We start from the raw sequence: 19,536 nt of genomic DNA on the forward strand, positions 1-19,536 counted from the left end.
GCCTTCCTTCTCCTGGACACCTTCCCTGATGCCTGCCTGATGTGGGATTCCCCTCTGTATGTTGGGAATACCATTGGTTAATAAAGAAACTGCTTTGGACCTATAGCAGGGCAGAACAGAACTAGGTGGAGGGAAACTAAACTGAATGCTGGGAGAAAGGAGGTGGAAAAGCCATGTAGCCCCACCAGAGACAGGTGCCAGAACTTTATCCATTAAGCCACAGCCTCGTGGCAATACACAGATTAATGGAGATGCGTTAAATTAATATGTAAGAGCTAGCCAATAAGAAGCTAGAGCTAATGGGCCAAAGAGTGTTTTAAATAATATAGTTTCTGTGTGATTATTTTGGGTCTGAGCTGCCGGGCAGCCAGGAAACAAACAAGGGACCTTCTACTACACCAGCCCTTCTCTTTCCACCATGTCCCTGAGATATGATGTCACAGGTCACAGGGTAGACAATTGCCTGCCCACTCTCTCTCTCTCACACACACACACTGTACAGTGTTTATCTGACCTTCTCAGCACCTCCAGACTCAGCCTCCCCCCTGCCTCCTGCTTTCCCACCAAGGCTTCCTGTCTTGAGAACAGCCTCCAGCTCTGCTCCAGTTCCCCAGGCCCAGTCTAGACAGAGCTGAGTTCTCCAAATCTGCCAGCCCAGGAACAGGTCTCTGCCCCAAAGGTAATTCTTCTCCCTGTGCATGAGGTCGTTTTGGTAGCCAAACCTCAGTACATTTTGGAATCATTTCCCACTTAACTGGCAGACCAGTCACCTGAAGTCTCTGGGGGAAAGCCAGGGCTTTCTGGAAGAGAGAATTTTGGTTTTGACTCATATTTTTCAAAACAAATGGGTAGTTAGACAAAACAGGCGACAGAGGTGGGTGGCCTCTTGAGATGCCAAGAGAAGATCAAAGCCCACTTGAATGGAAGAAGCAGACTTGGTGTGGCCCCAGGAACAGTCTAGGTGGCCCATGCTATGAAAAGTCAGCCAAGAAGCAGAACTTCTGGGTGATGAGCCTCGGTCATAGTTCCCTCCCCACTCCTGCTCCCAGGCCTGAGCATTTTAGCTAACAATTCATCTGAAAGGAACACCTGCTCTCCCAGTTCCGTGGGAGGCCTCAGGCATGGCAGTGCAAGGAGGTGAACCTGCCCAAACTTTGACCCCATGATGCTTTCTTTTTCCTCAGGCTGGAACTCCTCCCATGGACTCAGTCCTTTTGGTGGCTGCCCTTTTCCCAAACCAGGGCAGTGGACCAGAATGCTCTTTGTGTTTGCAACCTTGATAATTAGATCATTAAAACCACCACAAGGGCACATGTGGTAGGGAGGCCATTATGTCGGCCTGTAAGCTGCAGGCTTCCATCTTTTCAAAGGATTGCACCTATCAAGTTAGCTCACATGTCCCTCAGTTCAACCTCTCAGAATCTTGAAAGCCAAGGAGGAAAAAAAAGTCTCAAAGAAACAGGAACATTTGATCCTCCAATGCCACCCCCTGATATTCTATCCCGGAAGAAGACTGATAGTATACACGAAGTCTCTAGACTCTAGAAATCTAGAATCTAGACTCTTTAACCATTTTAAGCTAGTCAGACCTACTGCATCCTAGTAAGTTCTTTAAAGGAGCTTTCATTGATGGTTTACAGAAGCTTGGGACATTTCCAAGATGCCAAATGAGAAGAAGGATTCCAGGACCCAGGCTTTCTACAAGTTAGAAAGCTGTGGATAGTCCTCGCCCATCGATTTCTCCCTTGTGGGATCTGTCAGATCTTTCCTCCCCCCAAACAGCCTTGTGGCCACTTGTGTACCATCCAAAATCTATTCCATCCTTGGAAAAGAACAAGACTATTCTCTTTTATTCCCTAAGAGAAGGCAGGGAAATTGAAAGTGTCGTGCTCACCTAATGATGGAAGTTTTAGAACAGCAACCTGCATCATCTTCCCCTTCCATCCCCCAGCATATCTCTGTACTACTTCCTCAACCACAAGACATAGAGCAAGAGGGGCAAACCACCTAGGGAGAGCAGGCCTCTCTGTATAAACAGCAGACTGCCAGGGCCCAAGAGAGTTGTCAAGGCATTGGTTAGGATTTGCATCTTAAGAAACCCCAAAAGTCCCCTCCCACACTCACCTGATGAGGTCAATGGGTTGAAATTTATAAAACACTCCATAGCGTGCCCATTCCTGATACAGCAGCTAAACAAGAAAGATAGGAAGACAGATTAGCGGTGAAGTGGTCAACAGTTCATCTTGTTTCGTTCAATGTAAAGTCAAAATGTCATCCCTAAAGCCCAGCTTCTAGAAGTCTCATGAGATGTTCACATAAGTATATCCAAAGGCAGAAGGCTACAGAAACTGCCTTCGCCTTCTCCAAATAATAGAGATCACCTACACACAGTTAGAAACACTCAGGTACCTATAAGCATCACCTTTATCCCCTGTCTGGCCTGGCCCAGCATGAGCCCTGACACTCATTGCTCACCCACTTAACAAGTATTCCCTGAATGTCTCCTGTATTTCAGGCACTGTCCAGACCCCAGATGCTACAGTAAACCCATTAAAATTACTGTTGTCATGGTGCTTGTACTTGATGTAAGCAGACAACTATAAATATATAAGATTCATAAATGCCATTAAAATAAGTCAAGATACGGATATTATAATGTGGGGTGGGGGCAAGATGCTGTTTTAGGTGGGATAGCTAGGGAATGCCCCTCTGAAGAGGAGGTAACATCTAAGCTTAGACCAGAAAGAAATGTGGAGGACACGCACTCTCCCTGTGCAGGGTCCCTGGGATGAGTATCTATGAAATAGCCTAGAACACCAGAGGAGGATACCTGACTGGGACAGAGTAAACACCGGGAGACAGACAGGGGATGACCATTGTAGAAGGTACCAGATGTGGTGCTAAAAGCTGTGGTGAAAGCTCTGGATTTTGAAGGAAAACCCCAGAAGACTTGCTGCTGAGGAGAGGAACAAGCTAACTTCGATTGCAGAAGGTTCATTCTGGCTATTATGTGGAGAAAAAAACTGAAGAGCAGGGAAACAGGGAGGCTACAGTTGGGATGGTCCAGGGGAGAGATGATGCTAGCTGGGCTAGTCCAGCAGAGGGATGATAGCTATACTCATGAGTGATGAGAGACAGGTGGTTTTGCTCATTGACTTGTGGCTGAATTAGATGGGTGGCGGTGGGTGTGAGAGCTTGGCCTGAGCACTTGAGCAGCCATGATGCATTTACTGAAATGGAGGACGGTAGAGAGAACAGGGCTATAGGGGCAGAACCAAGAGTTTACTCTAGAATTTGTTTATCTGAGATGCTTTTGGGGTGTCCTCATGGATGGTGAATAAGCAGCCAGGTATAGAAAGCTGAATGCAAAGGACAGTCCAGGCTGGACATGCAAATTTGTTAGTTATTAAAAAGAGATATGCCACAAAGTCATCATATCACCAAAGAATGAAAAGTAAGTACAGACCTAGACACTATCAGGGTTAAAGGACCAGGGGATGGTGTACAGACCCACACACTATCAGGCTTAAAGGACCAGGGGATGGTGTACAGACCCACACACTATCAGGCTTAAAGGACCAGGGATGGTGTACAGACCCACACACTATCAGGGTTAAAGGACCAGGGGATGGTGTACAGACCCACACAGTACCAGGCTTAAAGGACCAGGAGAAGGTGTACAGACCCGGACACTATCAGGGTTAAAGGACCAGGGGATGAAGAAGCAGCAGTGAAGAATCTGAAGGATCAGGCAGTGGTGAGGAAAAGGAGCTCAGTGTGTCACTAAGTGAAGAAAGTTTCCACCAGAAACCGGCACACTGGGTGGCATGCTGCTAATGGGTCAGATGAGAACGGAAAAGTAGCCACTGAAGTCTCTAACTTGGAGATCACTAATTACCTTCACCTGAGAGATTTCAAGCTAAAAGGAGGAGCCAGACTGAACGGACCGCCTATTTTGTGAGGAGATGCTACACCAAACACCTCAGGCCACCTCACCACTGGGCTGGTAGCAGCAGCTCTAGCAAAAACAAGCCACATCTCCCAACAGTTCAGGTTCTGACCCGTGGCTAATAAGTTTTACCAGTCACCTACCAGTAAATCTTCCAAAGAGGGACCTGCACTCTAAGGAGCCTTAGCCTGCGAAACACCAGCTTGGCAACAAGCCTCTTACCTCCGATCCTTTAAAGACCCGACACTAAAGCTGGAATCAAAACTAGCATTCCTACTTAAAGGCTACAGATTTTTATTGCCATAACATCTCCCAGAAACTGTAAAACACAACCAGAAACCAAATAGTCTGACGAAACAAAACACACTCACAGTTACTGTTTAAAAGTGTGTGTGTTGGGGGAAGGAGGGGTCAGACACAAAGGGGGCCGTCAGCCGTGCATGAAAGCAGAGGGAGAGGTCTCCCAAGCCCTGATACTGCCCATTCCAGGGTGGTGGCCTCAGAATTTACTCCTGCTATTGTTAATGCATTTCCTCCTCTCCCTCTAAGAGCGTTTCTACTGCCCTGAGCTCCCAAGAGCAAAGGTTGGGCTCTCAGTGCCTTGTTGCTACAGAGATGTCACTTATGTCCCCAAAGGAGGCTAGCTTGCGTCAGAAGGGAGGATGAATTGAGCTCCCTTAGGAGGATAACTGGGATGTCATGGTCCATCTCCTAGGCTCTGATCTTCAGAGCAGATTCCTACCTAAGTCATGAGTCCAGCTCAAATCAGAGCCCGAGAACATAGTTTTGCTACTTGTCCCAAAGCAAAAACTAAAACTGCTCCAAGAAGCCAGCATGACTCCAGTCAGAGACCACAGAGACAGGCCAGGTCAGAAGCTGCACTTCTGCTGGGATTCTGGTCCTGGGATCAGACACTTTCAAAGTGTCCAATTCGAGGAAGTATCTTCTATGCACAGTGTAACAGGTGGTTACACTGACAGCTAGAACCAAGAAGCTGACTGAGCACGAAATAAGGGCGCGAGTCAAGCATCACCAGAGCATCATAGCGACTACAGGTACCCTGGCTACTCACATATACTTCAGTCACCTGCATGGGAGACAAGAAAGGAGAAGATTGCGACAGACTCCCTCCCCCAAGGATGTTCATTCACATACAGAGAAGTTATCCATGATAAACTGTGGGTCCCACGGACCCCAAAGGAGACACATGCCCTTTAGTCTCAGCCCCATGAGGGAGAGTATGCTATTAGAGAAGGGCACAGAGCCTAGAACCTTCCAACGTAGCTTTTAATCTGTTTTCTCACTTTCTTTTCTACACCAGGTTCTCTCTCCACCAGCTGGTCAAACCTGCACATAAGCCAGAGGCTGAAGCTCCTTATTAACAGAGGGGACCTTCTGCCATGTTCTCAGATGGGATTCAGGCACAAGTGTCTGACCCCAAGCCTTTATGACAGAAACAGCCACCTTTAGGGACTGGCCCTTCTGAGATCAAAGCCCATAAACAGCACATTCAGTTCCCCCAACCCAAGGGGCTTCACATCGGACAGGGAGCCTCTAGGGTAACCATTTCGTAAGACTGAAAAAGAAGTCAGAGGTTACAACCTTTTGCAATGCTCCAGAATGGCAATGTATTGGGATTCGTGGTCTACCCTGAAGTTGCATGTTCCTTGGTGATCAACTAGATGCAATGCAAATGGGCAGAAAGTCACTAGCCGCAGAAACCTCAGAAACAATCATGGAACAGGATCCAGCCTGAAGGGAGGAGAGTAGGTTCCAGCAACAGAGTCTCGGTGACGTACTGGAACATCTGGGAAACTATCTGAGCCTCAACTGCTCCTCCACTCGCATGCAAGTTGAACATTCTGGCAGTTTGTTCTCAAGGAGAGGTCCCCAAACCAAAGTGCCATCCTGTATGGACACTTTCAAAGAGCAGAACATTTGCTCTTCACACCACTTCGAATGGTTCATTTTCTAACTGTCTGCTAGAGAAGAGGGCTACTTGAAAAGGCAAAAATCCCAGAAGCAAGGGTTTCCAAAACACTGGAGAAAATCATGTTCCCGCATTGCACCTAGGGTCCTTTCCTCCTCAAAGGTGGGAGCAACAGGGAAGCCAGGAAATCTTCAGAAGATGGTGGCAGCCGCTTCTCTGGGATCCTCTGGGAAAAGAGAAGTCTCTGACAAATCTGAAAAGAAGCAGCGGCTGGAAGCCAGAGAGATCTGTGCAGGCCCAGACTGCTCCCTCTTCCTGCTGCCCTGGCTTCTAGGAAGGCAGGAAACCCCTGTACTCTAGAGGCAAGAAATCTCCATTTAATTGCCCTCCAGGAAGGGGAGAGGGAGACTGCCAGGCACTACCTGGGGCTGAGTCATCTCAGCTGCAAAGCTGCAGGCCACAAGCTGGAGAAGGGAGTTCTGCACTCTCCAGGGCCTCTAGGGTCCCCTGTAGTCAGCCTGACAGGAGCTGAGCCTTAGGGAGATCACAGGAACAGGCAGGAATTACAAGGAAAGTGTGAACGAAGGAAAGCATCCTGGGCAGGGTGGCCTTCTTGGGATGCAGTTTCAAACCATCCTCAAAGACCTGCAGAGAAGCCATCCCACCCCTAACAACACCCCAGGCTGGTCTCTGTCCTCCATCTCAAAGGTGGCAAAACCTTCTTCTTAACCTGGCTAAGATCCTCCTTACAGACATATCAGAAAACAATTACATGAATTTCATAAAGTCAAGGGAATCCTTGGGTGTATGAAGAGAACCACATTTGTTCTTCCTAAGGACACAGCTTCTTAAACAGTGGGTCATGACCCCATGTGGAGCAGCCTAATTAAATGTGATGATCTAAAAAAAAAAAAAAAAAAAAAAAAAAAAAAAAAAAAAAAAAACCATGGCAAAGGTAAAAGACTCCAAACACAGCAACACAGCAGAACTCAACTGTGTAAGGAATCTGCATGCAGTGTTTCTGAAGGTGTGCACTAGTGCTGCATAGCATCGTGTCGCCTTGATTCTGAGCCACACATGTGCCCTGCACCACGCGCACCTTTGTACCATACGCCACCAACAAACACTGCCTGAAACCCTCAGCTCGTTTGAGACTACTGCACGTTATGAACTGCCGAGTTTTGCTGTACACAGGTGTTCTGCTCCTTCAGAAGCAGAACAGTTCCATTATAAAAAATTAAGACAGTATTTTCCCATCATTCACTCAATATCAAATTGGTATATTTTTGGAATGTGTCTTGTTAGAAAGTTTGGTTTTAAAATTTGCTGTCAGAGTTGCTGACTTTCATTTAAAAAAATCATGAAACTGGAATTGTGGTTTGGGATTAGGACAGAATTTCCAACAATTTTGAATACAATCTTAAACATACATCTCCCGTTTTGCACACGTATTTCCACATAATGGCATTCTCAGGACCGGCAACTATAGAGTCAGTGTGCCAATACATTCTGAAACATGTTGAGGATGGTCTATGTATCAATATTCACCCAACACTTAACTTTTTCTGTAAAAATAAGTAGAAGCATCCATCCTGTTAGCAAACAAATGTGCTTTTTGTCTTTAATAAATAGGGATTTTTTTTTCTTATGAGCCAAGCTCCATGTGCCTTGGTCTCCAGCCATCTTTGCCTGAGAAATATCTTAGTTCCTGACAGTTGACTTCTGGTAACAGACAACTAGTTTTCTAGATTTCGAACACCGAGTTTTGAGGTACGGGAAAGCAATTTTTCTCTCACATTATTTCTGAAAATGACAAAAAGCAATCTCATTAGATATGTTTTCAAATGCGTGAGGTGATCTATGCACCAGCTTCTGAGGTTCTTCTGAATTGTGCAAAGTAAAACAGAGAACTGATTAAAAACAAGCTTATGATTTATTAGGAATAAATGCTGATTCATATACCTATTTTATTTATCTATATACCCTGGTTCATGTATAAAACTTCTAAAGCAAAAGTGGGTTAAGGGTCAAGTTTCAGCTTTGCCCTAGGATACAGTTTAGGCTCCCTGTGTATCCATCACGCCTGCGGAGGAAGACACCCTTGATAGAACCTGTGCCCATATGTCTGCTGGTGGTCTGGTGGCCACAATTTTAGTCCTGAGTCCACAATAATCTACAGACATTGCAACTAATCTGTTAATCTAGCTGGGTATCAGTTTCCTACTAGGTGGACAGGAAACAAGGGTTTTATTCTCCACCAGGGCTTTGTTTATCCGTCGGCATGGCAAAATTCTCTTCTCTACCCATGACCCAGGAAGAGAAAGGTAAGGGTGATGGGGCTGGACAATAAACTAAAGTGAAAGCCTTGCCAAGGAGACCTCTTGTCTTTAGAGACACTTGTTCACCGTGTGCAGCATCATATACCACCAGCACTGGGAATTACCTAGCAAGATACAGCTCTACCTGGCGGGTCTCTTAATGACTCTCACAGCCTACTGCCAGCAGGGCTAATATATTAATATTACACAATGTTATTTCAGAAGCAAATAGACATTTATTTGGACAGACTCCAGTTTGCTTCTCTCTACTGGTGCCTATAGCAGAGGGCAGTCTGGATTTCCCTGAGTTAACTGTGTCTCCCTGGGCTCTGTGATACTCCTAGATAGGCTGAAGTCCTCACCACCCAGCAGGCAGTCTTCTGGGCAGGCAATGGATAGTAATGACCATTTAAAGGGGAGAGACGTGAAACCAGAGTGTAGGAGGACAGAAAATGGTCAGTTGAGAGAGGTGAGATGAAGGGGTGCTTCCTCCCTCTCCTTTAAATGTGATGCGGGACTTTTCAGGAAATTAAACACCGAGGCTATTAGCATCGGATAGGAAACAGATGAGGTTGAGACATCACAATACTACAGCAGATTCCCCAGGCAGGCAGAGCGGGGACATGTGTAAGCAATCACAGCAGTATTTCTGGAAAAGACCTTTTATGTTTTTAATACTTAACACTTCATAACAGGGACTAATAGGCAGGATAAAAAGAAGGCTGCTCGAAAGGCAACTCGGAACATGAGTGGTTTTCCAGACAACAGAGTTGGGGGGAGGGAATCTCTTGAGCTTCGATTCCTCATCGCCCCCTTCCCCTTCCACCCAACTTTGTCCACTAGAGCTGCTGGAGGCTGGGCAACAGGATACCAAGAGCAACTGGTAGACCTCCCTTTACCAAAGAGGCTGGAGCCATCCTTTATTTCATATGCTTGGATGACCCCATGGTCCCAGGGTACCAGCCAACAAAACAAACATCTTCACAGAGAGTTTGGCAACATATTATATGGCCAGGAGCTGCGGCCACCACCGAAGTGGTCCCTCTAAAGGACGCATCCTCCTTCTCCCAGCCTTAACCTCTGGTTCCTAGCTTCCTGTCACGTGCAGGCTGCCGGAACTTCCTTCTCCCTCAGCATTCTCCTTTGTAAACTGAGAGTGGCTTTACCCTACACGCCTGCCTATATGACAGGAAAACAACATAAAGATGACCCAACAGAATCCATAATGGACGCCCACGGATAATCATGCATTTTTGTCAGGGACACCAGAGGCAGAGGGATTCTAAGCGCCTCTTCATGGCGCAGTGTAGCCTTGGGTTCACATCTGGACACTAAGGAAGTCTGACAGTTAGCATCGCTCCACTGGAGCTCTTGTCTTTGCAGGGTGGGATGAAGATCTTGTGACAGGAAAACTGTTAAAATTAGATATGCAAACACGCACTGATGACACTTGCAGTCGGTTCCACACCCAGCCACGGTCTTGCACACCCAAGGTCCTCAGAGCAGCACCAGAGAGGCTTACCTTTCTGTCATTCATGTCATCCCCGGGACTGTCATATTCACCCTGTGGGGAGAAAGGGTACCAGATAAACCAACGAAATCATCGAAAACAGATGCCAAATGGGAAGGGGGTTTTCTTTTTTTTTTCTTTTCTTTTTTTTTTTTTTTTTTTAATTTTTAATGTCATCTCTTTCTTTTGTTTCTGTTTAAGGAAAGTCAGAAACCTTTCCTGGTCAGGAGCCAATATTAGGTTTCTTAGTCACCACCACGTAGTGTTGATTAGCACGGCTTTTCACAGAAAATGCCCTCCTCCTGTGCTTTAGAGACGAGCCTAAATTGCCACTCTTAGCCCATGCAATGGCAAGGTCTGGACCCATAAGTGGGCTAGCACACGTCACCCCATGCCATGTCAGCCTGTGTCCACAACTGGTAGGACTTAACTTTGTATGCTCCACAGCAAAAATGTCAGAACTTGGAAAGTTCCCGTCTGAGAAATCCCTGCTGCTCAGCACTCGTGTGGCTGCATTGCTTGATGGATGTTGGATGACGGTGAAGCCAAGAGGTATTTAGTTTAAGGGCTGCTTAAGTTTTTCACACGTTGTCTTGAAAAATTATTGCAACGCATATTGGGAAGAACGTTATTCCCAGCTGAGGAGTGCTTCCTGGTCATGTATTACCCAAAGCTCTGAGGTTCCTTCCATGGCCATCCACCTGCCTTTGTTAACAACCCAGCCACATACACTTTTAATCAAGCATATACAACATCTGTATTTTCACGCTTTTGTCAAAAACAAAGAGGAGGTGTCAAGGAAAGCTCAGACGAAAACCAATGCCCCTTGCCATCCATGAAAATGACTGTAAGAACAGTTTGAGATCTTTGGCAAAAACTGAACCAGGCGTTACCTTCAGCCATGAGAAGGTTCAGGATTAGCAAAGGTGTTTTAGTCTCGGGGTTCACTCCTGTCTCATTTTGCCATATATTCACCTACCCCAAGACCTGTGGCTCCAACTTTTGGGAGATTAAAATGGTATTTACAGGCAACCATAGCGCACACCTGTAATCCCAGCTCTCAGATGCTGAGTTAAGAGACCCATGAGTTTGAAACAAGCTTTGGTCACATATTGAGACCCTGTATCCAAAAGGGAGAGAAAAGAAGGAAGGGAAGAGGGAGGGAGGGAAGGAAGGAGGGAGGGAGGGAGGGAGGGAGGGAGGGAGGGAGGGAGGGAGGGAGGAGAGAGAGATGGGGAGAGAGAGAAAAGAGCAAGCAAGGCATGGGGAAGAGAGATGAAGGAGAGAGTACTTACATCATGCAGCGGGTAGGCAGCCTCGTAGATATTGTTCGCAATCAGAGAGTTAATACCTACAGAGTAGAGAAGAGAAGAACTGTACAGAAAGGCCTTCTCACCCCATCTTTCAGTGAGTATTGAACCCTCATGAGCTTCCCAGCTGTGTGTCATTGCACCCTCCTCTCTCCCTCCACTCTTCAGGGCTCTTTCTCAAGTTTTAAGATTTAGGAAACGTTGTCCATTTCCCAAATGCCAGTGACATTTTCATATTAAACATACTATCTGGGCCGTCACATTCCTCCAGTCCTCCCATACTGATTGCTCTAGCCCAGCTTCTCCACACACACGCAGCTGGCTTGGGACCCTCTATGTTCCAGATCAGCACAGATGTGCTCTGATGGATGACTTTGACCGTGACAAAGTCGATGTCAGTGTTTCCCATCTTATCTCCCAGTCGCTTCACAGGAGTGCGCTGTTATGGTGATTGGCTTGCCTGCCCAGACTGTAATAGCCCTGAGATCAGAGATCCTCTGCACAGCAGTCCTCGCGATAAGGCTTGGGGAACACTGGGAGACCCCTGACTCTTCCATGCCCCTATACTGTGCAATGTTCATGAGTGGCAAAGTCGTGAGCATCTTGTAATGCCACTGGCATTATTTGCCCTTACTCTTACTCTCTCGTGGGTGCAGAAGGCGGCTTTGTGGGATGTCATGACATCACCCCCTTGGCTGATGGAATATACACTCATGTCTTCTTGTACTCTATATATTTCTCGGCGTTAGCTCTAATACAATAAAAATCTCGTCAGTAGAAGCCATCTAAATAAAATCTCTTGAGTGCCCCCAATAACTTATTACTTCTTTTATTTTTGAGATTATAATAATAATTATATCATTTCCCCTTTGTTTCCTTCAACTCTTTCCATTTGCTTCTCCTTACTCTTCCAAATTAATGGCTTCTTCATCAATTGTTGTTACATGCAAGTTACATATATCTACATGTGTATACATATACATTCCTAAATACAACCTGCTTGGCCTGTATAATGTAACTTGAATGCGTGTTTTCAGGGCTGACCATCTGGTTCTGGATAATCAGTTGGTGTGCTCTTCCCTGGGGGAGACTACATCTCACCCCCTCATTCCTTAGTTGCCTGCAGTTCTTCATGCAGGGTTGAGGTCTTGTGGCTTTCCCCAATCCACTTTGGCATGTCTATTGCTATTGTCTTTGCTCTGCTCATGATTAGACAGTCATGTTGGTGAATCTGTATGGGTGCCTGTCTGACATTCCTAGGAGACACCATCTCACAGCAAACTCCAACAACTTTAAAGGGGCAAAGATGTGTGGAAAGAAAGAGAAAGAAAGAAAGAAAGAAAGAAAGAAAGAAAGAAAGAAAGAAAGGAAGGAAGGAAGGAAGGAAGGAAGGAAGGAAGGAAGGAAGGAAGGAAGAAAGAAAGAAAGCTACACAAAGGACTCAGTGTTTACCCCTAACAGTATTTCATGCCTCTTGCTCATAGCAAAGTCTACTGAGCGAATTCTGAGCAGATAGTTGTTGCTGTCTCTATAACTCCAATATGCTGACAGCAGAGAGTTTCTGCTCACGTAAGAACACAGTTATTTGCTTGTTTCATTCTTGGTTTTATTGAGGCTATAAAGTAGTCTGTGTGTTCTGGCTAGGATGGGCTGACCTGGGTCACCAGCTTCTGGGTAGGAGGAATTGTAACTTGCCAACTCAGAGTACTAAGATCCTGCATCCATCCTGGTCCGCATTCAGTCTCAGAGAGAAAGAAATGGGAGGATGTTTCCTGTAACCAGCAATTTCCCTTGGCCTTGCATCCACTTCCATGGCTGAACCATTGTTTGCAGAGAGGCTGTGGACAACAGTAAGACAAAATAAAGGAGTTCAGAGGAAAACCGCATGCTGCCCAGATGCTGAGTGGTCTGGGCTGTCACTGGCTCTACACCCACAGTGAGTCTGGGACACACAGATCTAGGCATCACCTCCTGTGTCCAGCCACACCCATGCATTCAGACACCAAAGAGGCTTTCAGACAGCCCTCTCTTCTTCATCAGTCCTGAATTCCTGAACTTTGCCATGATTCGCCACAGTTCTTGCATGCCACATATACCATGCCCCCAGGCCTCGCAGATGCTTGGTAGACACAGCAACCTAGGGGGATTTGAAAGCTGAGTGCGCAGCTGTGCCTTCAAGAGCTAGTGGTCCCGTTCCAATTGCAAGTGTCCTCTTTGGGATTAACGTAAAACATGAGAAACAACTTTGAGGGTCAAGAGGTGCTAAGAGAAGGAGGGCAGATGGGGGAGGGGTGCCAGGGGTGGACAAGCTACAGATTTGTTTCACTCCGTAGACTAGAGTTTCAGCCAGAGCATCAGTAATCAGTTCAAGAGCCGTAACCACTGCAATATGAAGCCACCCCACAGTAATCAAAGGGAGGAGCACTGGGCTGGGGCAGCAGGAGTGAGGGGGTATTTCAAAGCTACAAACATGCTGTCTACATGGATAGAGGCTGGAACATCACAGGGAGGTAGGGCCCCCAGCATGACTACACCCCAAGAATGACCTCATTCACACCCCACAGTTGCCATGGCAGCTGTATATGCCCCCAAAGACAGTCTCACCACTTCGTGGGGGGTGGGGAAACAGGTGTTTCACTTTCCTTGACTCTTCTGCATTCCTTAGCACCGCAGCCGGGTGTCTGACTGACAGACACTGACTAACTGACAACCTGTGCGCAGCTGGCCTATCCTCAAAAGATCTCAGTCGGCTGAGGCCTAAGCTATACACCCATTTCCGTCTCATATAAAGTTCTGCACACAGCTTCACCTACAGCAGGCTGCTCATTTCCCTTCCAGGACACAGGCTTCCTATTGTTCTGGGTCCTCCGCAACCTCTAACATGCATGGGTCAGAGGGGATCTATTGCACTTAGTTCACTGTCCTGACGCTCAGAAGGGGGTGACCGTTGGAAAGCCTCAGCCGTTGGCTGTACTTCCTTGGTATCTCTTCTAGTTATCAAGCGCCCTACCGCCCACCAACACATACGTCCTCCTCACTCCCTTGTTTGGCAAGCTATCCTGATGAGGAAACCCTAGACTCCAGTTGATTAGTCTGCCTCCTAAGACAGGAAGTCCAGGCAAATGGTCTTTCGCCTCAGAGCAAAGACCTCTGGGTTATGAAATATGAGTTAACCTGACTCAGATACAAGGCTCCCAGATGATGTAATTGAATGTTTCTCTGTCACCCGTAGCTAGGCACCTCCCACGGGACACCTCGGTGGTAGCACGTAGTGATCCCAATCAGTGCTGTTGGGGGAAGGAAGGAGGGAGGACTCATAGAAGAAGAGAGGAGGGGGTGTGAGGGGAGCCGAAAAGTAACCACACAACTACCCTACCAAAGTGGGGCCTCGCTGGCCTCCTTTTTCACCCCCAGACTTCAGAAACCAAAACTCTACCCCAAGCGAGCATGGAAATCAGTTTGAAAGGAAAAGAAAATAATCAAATGTTTTTCGAAAAGAGAAAGAATCCCTGCTTTGAAAATTTTTGATTTTTTTCCTTCCTTTTCAACAAAAAATGGGGTAATTGGTTCCATCGTGCACCATTCATGTGGCCACAGTGGCAAGGCTTTCTTCTTCAGATCCCATGGATGCTCTTCCCTTGCTGTATTAGCACAGTGGGGGCAGGGAAGAGAGGAGAGAGAGAGAGAGAGAGAGAGAGAGAGAGAGAGAGAGAGAGAGAGAGAGAGAGAGAGAGAGAGCAGGCAAAACTCTAAGCTTTTGTCTTCTGACTCACAAAATGAAGGCCATGGAAAAGCCGAAAGCACCAAGGGTATTTTCCTTCCTATCTCTCTAGTTCCTAAAGAAAGGCAAAGCCTCAATTCAAGCAAGGAGTAGAGTTTGGGGTCCCACAGAAGTTGAGCCCCAAAGTCACCAACCCTCTCTTTCCTCTCCTTCACACCTCCAGCATCTGCACACCTGTTGCTTAGAACCCTAACTCCCAAAGGAAGAGGCGCTGGCTCCTCATCACCCAACGTGGACCACACTTTCAACAACCTGGGAGACTGGCCCAGCATCCCTGCCCCTTTGCATCCCGAAGCATTGGCACTAAAGACCACGGCCAGAATAGACTCAGGCCCCTGCCACGGGTAACTGAACACGCACATCTAAAACCCAAGTCTGAGCCTTGCCTTTGGCTCGGCAGAAGTGCAGCAAGAACAAAGTGCGGGACTTTATGGTCTACCTCCCAGAGAGAGGCTCATTAAACCTACAAGTGCTGCTGGGTGGCAGGGAGCACAGCTCTGCTCCCCGCGGGCCAAACTCAAAGGAAACTTTCATCCTTTGGGACAGGTACTTAGAGGAGTGGTGCTGTCCTCCTGAAAACCCATTTGGTTTTGATTCCCTCCCCAACAGGGCCCGCTCGGCCCAGCATTCTGCTTTCATCCCTATACTCCAGCCGGACATAAATCTAAACCAGAGCCCCCAGACAGCACATTTAACAGAGACTATATTTACCCATCACCAAATTGTCTTGACGTGTGCTTAATTACTTAAATGTCTTTAATCCCAAGCCTTTTCTTCTAGCAAAATCGAAACCAGTTCAGCTGGATGAACGATAAACCAGATGTTTACAACACACACTATGGTCTGGCTCCGGTCAAAATAATTAAGACATCGTCTCCTGAGCAGGAGAGGAGATGCCCAAAGCATGCGTTCGTTTCAATGCTCTGACACCAAAGGTCCATGAAAGCGTACCTCCATCCATCTGTGATTTCTAGCCATGGAAAGGCAATAATAACTTCCATATGAAGGAGCAGGAAAGGTGCTTGTCCCGCACTGTGGTCAAGCAGGCTAGGGTTTCTCTCTACGGAGAAGCACACTTTAAAGTCGCTGCATGATGGAGAGTGCATCCAGGGCCCTGGCAGCTGACCGTGGGAAATGTGACAGTGATTAAGGAGGCATGGCGGGGCTCGACCAAGTGTGTGATTGCTCGCATGCTTCTCCCGCTAGGCAGAACCGAGCTTATAATTAGTGTTCATCTCTGAAGAGTGTGCACATTAGCCCATACTCTCGCGCTGCAGGGTGGGAGGCTGAGGAGAAGCTGAGATGTTCCCTCCCCAGGGGGCTAATGGAAGAAACCTAGGAAGTGAATGAGCAGGGGCTGGAGAGATGGCTCAGTGGCTAAGAGCTCGCACTGCTGTCTCAGAGGACCCACCCAGGTGACTTACAACTGCCTGTAACTCTGACTTGAGGAGATTCAATGCCCTCTTCTGGCCTCTGTGGACACCATGCCCTCACTTTCTCAAGGTCAGATACTCCTGTTTTGCCTTTTTTGATACTAATTCTAACCCTCTCCAACGGGGCAGAATCAAAGGGAAGGAGAAGGAACTAGTTGCAGTAGCTAGAACATTGTAGCCATTTCTGTATGTTCACGTGATAAAGACTGGAAAATAACAAAAAGTGGGCTCCCTATAGATAGGTTTGGTTACCCTTGGGTGCTTCTGAGGACCAAGAGGCAGGACATTCTGCAATGCTCTTCACACTCTGAAATGTCATTAGGTCAAGAGGCCAGGAAGAGCTCACCCTGCTACACTGTTTCCCTTCTCTTTTTCTTCAGCTGACTTTGGGGTTCCCAGCAATGACCGGGGTAGGTTGTTGACAGTGCACATCCTAACACTTTGGCCCTATAGATTTCAATGCGCCAGCCACGAGATTTGGCAGCTGGCGTTGTAACCTGGAGGACAGGTGGCTCCGATGCCAAGGAAGTGCAGCTTCTGGGCCAACATATCCTGAGGTCATGTTGCAAAGAGCTAATCTAGGAGGACAGACTTCTTCTAGTTACCCTCCCAGACTAATTGGAATCCCCCCAACTGGCATTTCCCTTTCCCCATAACTGTCCCACTCCCCTACCCCCTCTCTGAGGTTCGTAGTGTCCTGGACCCCAGTTCCTGACTGCAACCCTGACTCCTTTGCACACTTGTAGAATGGTGAGTTTCTCCTCTGATTCCTTGACTTATACGTAAAGGCCACATGGCCCCTTGGAATTACAGATTCTAGTACACATCAGAGATAGATGGGAGTTTCAGCAACACCACAGATTTCCCATTGTCTGATGGGGCAGAAACAGGCCAGGAAGGGAATGCGACTTGGTCCAAATTTCTCAACTTGTTCATTCCCGAACTGGGAGGCACCCCTATTCCATCCGTGTCAGGTACGTACCTACCATCCAGTTCCCCTTCTCTCGATACACCTCAGCCCTGCCCCCATCTGACAGGAGCAGACCGACATAGTCTATGGTTTCCTCTGCGTCCCATCCCTCAGAGGGATGAAGGACAGGGTTTAGACTCCTGGCCATCTGTCTCATCACCTGCACAAGGAGACTCTGCTGTGACCCAAGGGCTTCTATCTCCTTATAGGTCTAGAGAGGTTGATAACTCTGCCACCGTGGGTTCCAGATTGCTGTGTCATTCCTGGTACTTTGCAATTTCCTCCCTGGACTTCTGTGAATGGTGGCTGAATGCCTGCCCTGGATGGTCCTGGATGTGTCTCTCCTGCTGCCAGGCGGCCCCAGGCTTACTCGTCACCCCCTCCTCCTGAAGTCCCTCCCTGTTGTCTCATTTAAAACACCCCCCTCTCCAGTACCTTTCTTTATTTACTTTTCCATTTACATGCAGGCCCCTGGGTGGTGAGTCCATTTTGTTTATTGACTTATTTTCCTTCTCCCTTCACTAGAATGTCAACTCCCTGCAGAGAAGAATTTGTTTCTGTTTAATTTACTACTCTATTTTCCAGCTCTGGAGTCTGAAAGTAGGTACTCAAATAGTTTGCGAATTAATGCAAGGGTCATCTTCCAAGTCCTCTGGGAAATCTTTCCTGATAACGTCCACTGTCGATTGATTGACTTATAGATCGCTAGAGAAGAGCCAAGAAAGCTGCTTCTAACCCTGGCCCCAAATCCTCCACAGTGTACTAGTCAGTAACTATACTATGAAACTAGGTAACACTGTTGCACTGTTGGTAACACTGCTTCTCGTGGGGGTCTAATGGACCAAAAGAGCTAAAGACATGGAAGTGCTTTGAAAAACGTCCAGCTATTCACATAAATTTGGTTTATAATAAATGCCTTCTTGGTTCAGGGATCTCCTACCTGCTTAGCTCCCAGCACAGAACACCCAGAAGCAAGGATAACTATCTATAAACAGCTAATGCAGAGCTCATAAAACCCCACTCCCCTTGATGATGCGGGCTCTCTCCACAGCAGGATCCTGGCAGCGGCCCCTCCTTCAATTTCTCTTTACCAGAATTGTAAGGAGCTTGCTTGCCTACCTCCCAAAGGCATGGGAAAACGGCAACAGGAAAGTGTGGGGGCAGAATTGGGGGGCAGATCACAGGTCAAGAATTCAAGAAATGAGCCCAACGATCCTTTGCTAATCCACGAGGAAACACACACACACTCACACACATACTCACACTCACAATACATACTCTCACACACTCATACATATACGCTCACATTCATATACACTCACACACACTCATACATACTCCCAAACACACTCTCTCTCCTACACACACACACATTCACACTCACACATATACACTCACACACTCATACATACTCCCAAACACTCTCTCTCCTACACACACACACATACACACACACACAGAGATGCACTCTTCCTTCATCAGTGGCCTTCCAGAAGACCTTGCACACACTCTCATCTAGAGAATGCCTGCTAGAGTCTCTGCACATCACCGGCACACATCCCATTCATCCGATCATAAAAATCCCGCAGGCCCAGCATGCTTAGTACTTAGATGGGAGAACAAACAGTAAGACAGTAAGGACTTAGTGATTGGTTTGGAAAGATTTCTACCCAGAAGGATGTGACTTCTGACAGGGACAGCCACGAGACTGAGCCTGGGCCCCTTGCCCTTAGAACACAACCACAGAAACTCAAGAACCTTATGCCATGGATATTCATATTCTGGTTGTTTTTTTCTCCTAGTTTTGACATTCAATTTTAATTTGTGTTTTCTCCTGGTTCTTATTTTTTTAATTTATTATTTATATTAGTCTTGTTTTATTGTTTCCCTTGTAAGCCACTTCAGAAATGTTGTGGAACAAGGCAGAAATATAAATAAATTGCTACATGCAGCTTATAAAACAGGCTGGTGCTTTCTGAAACCAGGCATCAATTAAAATGTATTGTCTGCAAAGTGATGGTACTGAGTGGGAGGGCTGCTGAATTGCTGTTATCTTCACCGCCACTTCCGGTTTCTGACTTTGCAGTTAAGTACAATAAGAAAGAGACCAAAGCATCGTACATGGGTCACAAGTGTAACGACTGTACAGAAGGCCAGACCCAAAGCCAAGGTCCAGGTCGGGGAGGGGCATGCCTACAATGCCAAATATAGTTCTGTTTTCTCTTTTTTTTCTTCCATTTATGGGACAGCAATTCTCTGGAGAAATGTCAGTCACTTCTACCCATTTGTGCTTTTCCTTCACCTCTTCAGAAACTGGAGGGATAGGCCAGAAAAT

General features: G+C 46.9%; 1 protein-coding gene across 2 annotated transcripts in view; it reads right to left on the reverse strand.

Moving 5' to 3' along the window:
• Positions 1–19,536, reverse strand: part of Ano2 (anoctamin 2) — a 354,947-nt gene that overhangs the window by 243,010 nt on the left and 92,401 nt on the right. For both annotated transcript variants that reach the window (XM_057773268.1, XM_057773275.1), the window contains exons 7-9: positions 11,003–11,058; positions 9,720–9,761; positions 2,125–2,189 (exon numbers count right to left, since the gene is read on the reverse strand). In XM_057773268.1, the coding sequence (XP_057629251.1) occupies positions 2,125–2,189; positions 9,720–9,761; positions 11,003–11,058 (163 nt within the window). The remainder of the gene's footprint in view (positions 1–2,124; positions 2,190–9,719; positions 9,762–11,002; positions 11,059–19,536) is intronic.

The sequence above is a fragment of the Chionomys nivalis genome, chromosome 1 (genome assembly GCF_950005125.1).
Source record: "Chionomys nivalis chromosome 1, mChiNiv1.1, whole genome shotgun sequence".
Taxonomy (NCBI): domain Eukaryota; kingdom Metazoa; phylum Chordata; class Mammalia; order Rodentia; family Cricetidae; genus Chionomys; species Chionomys nivalis.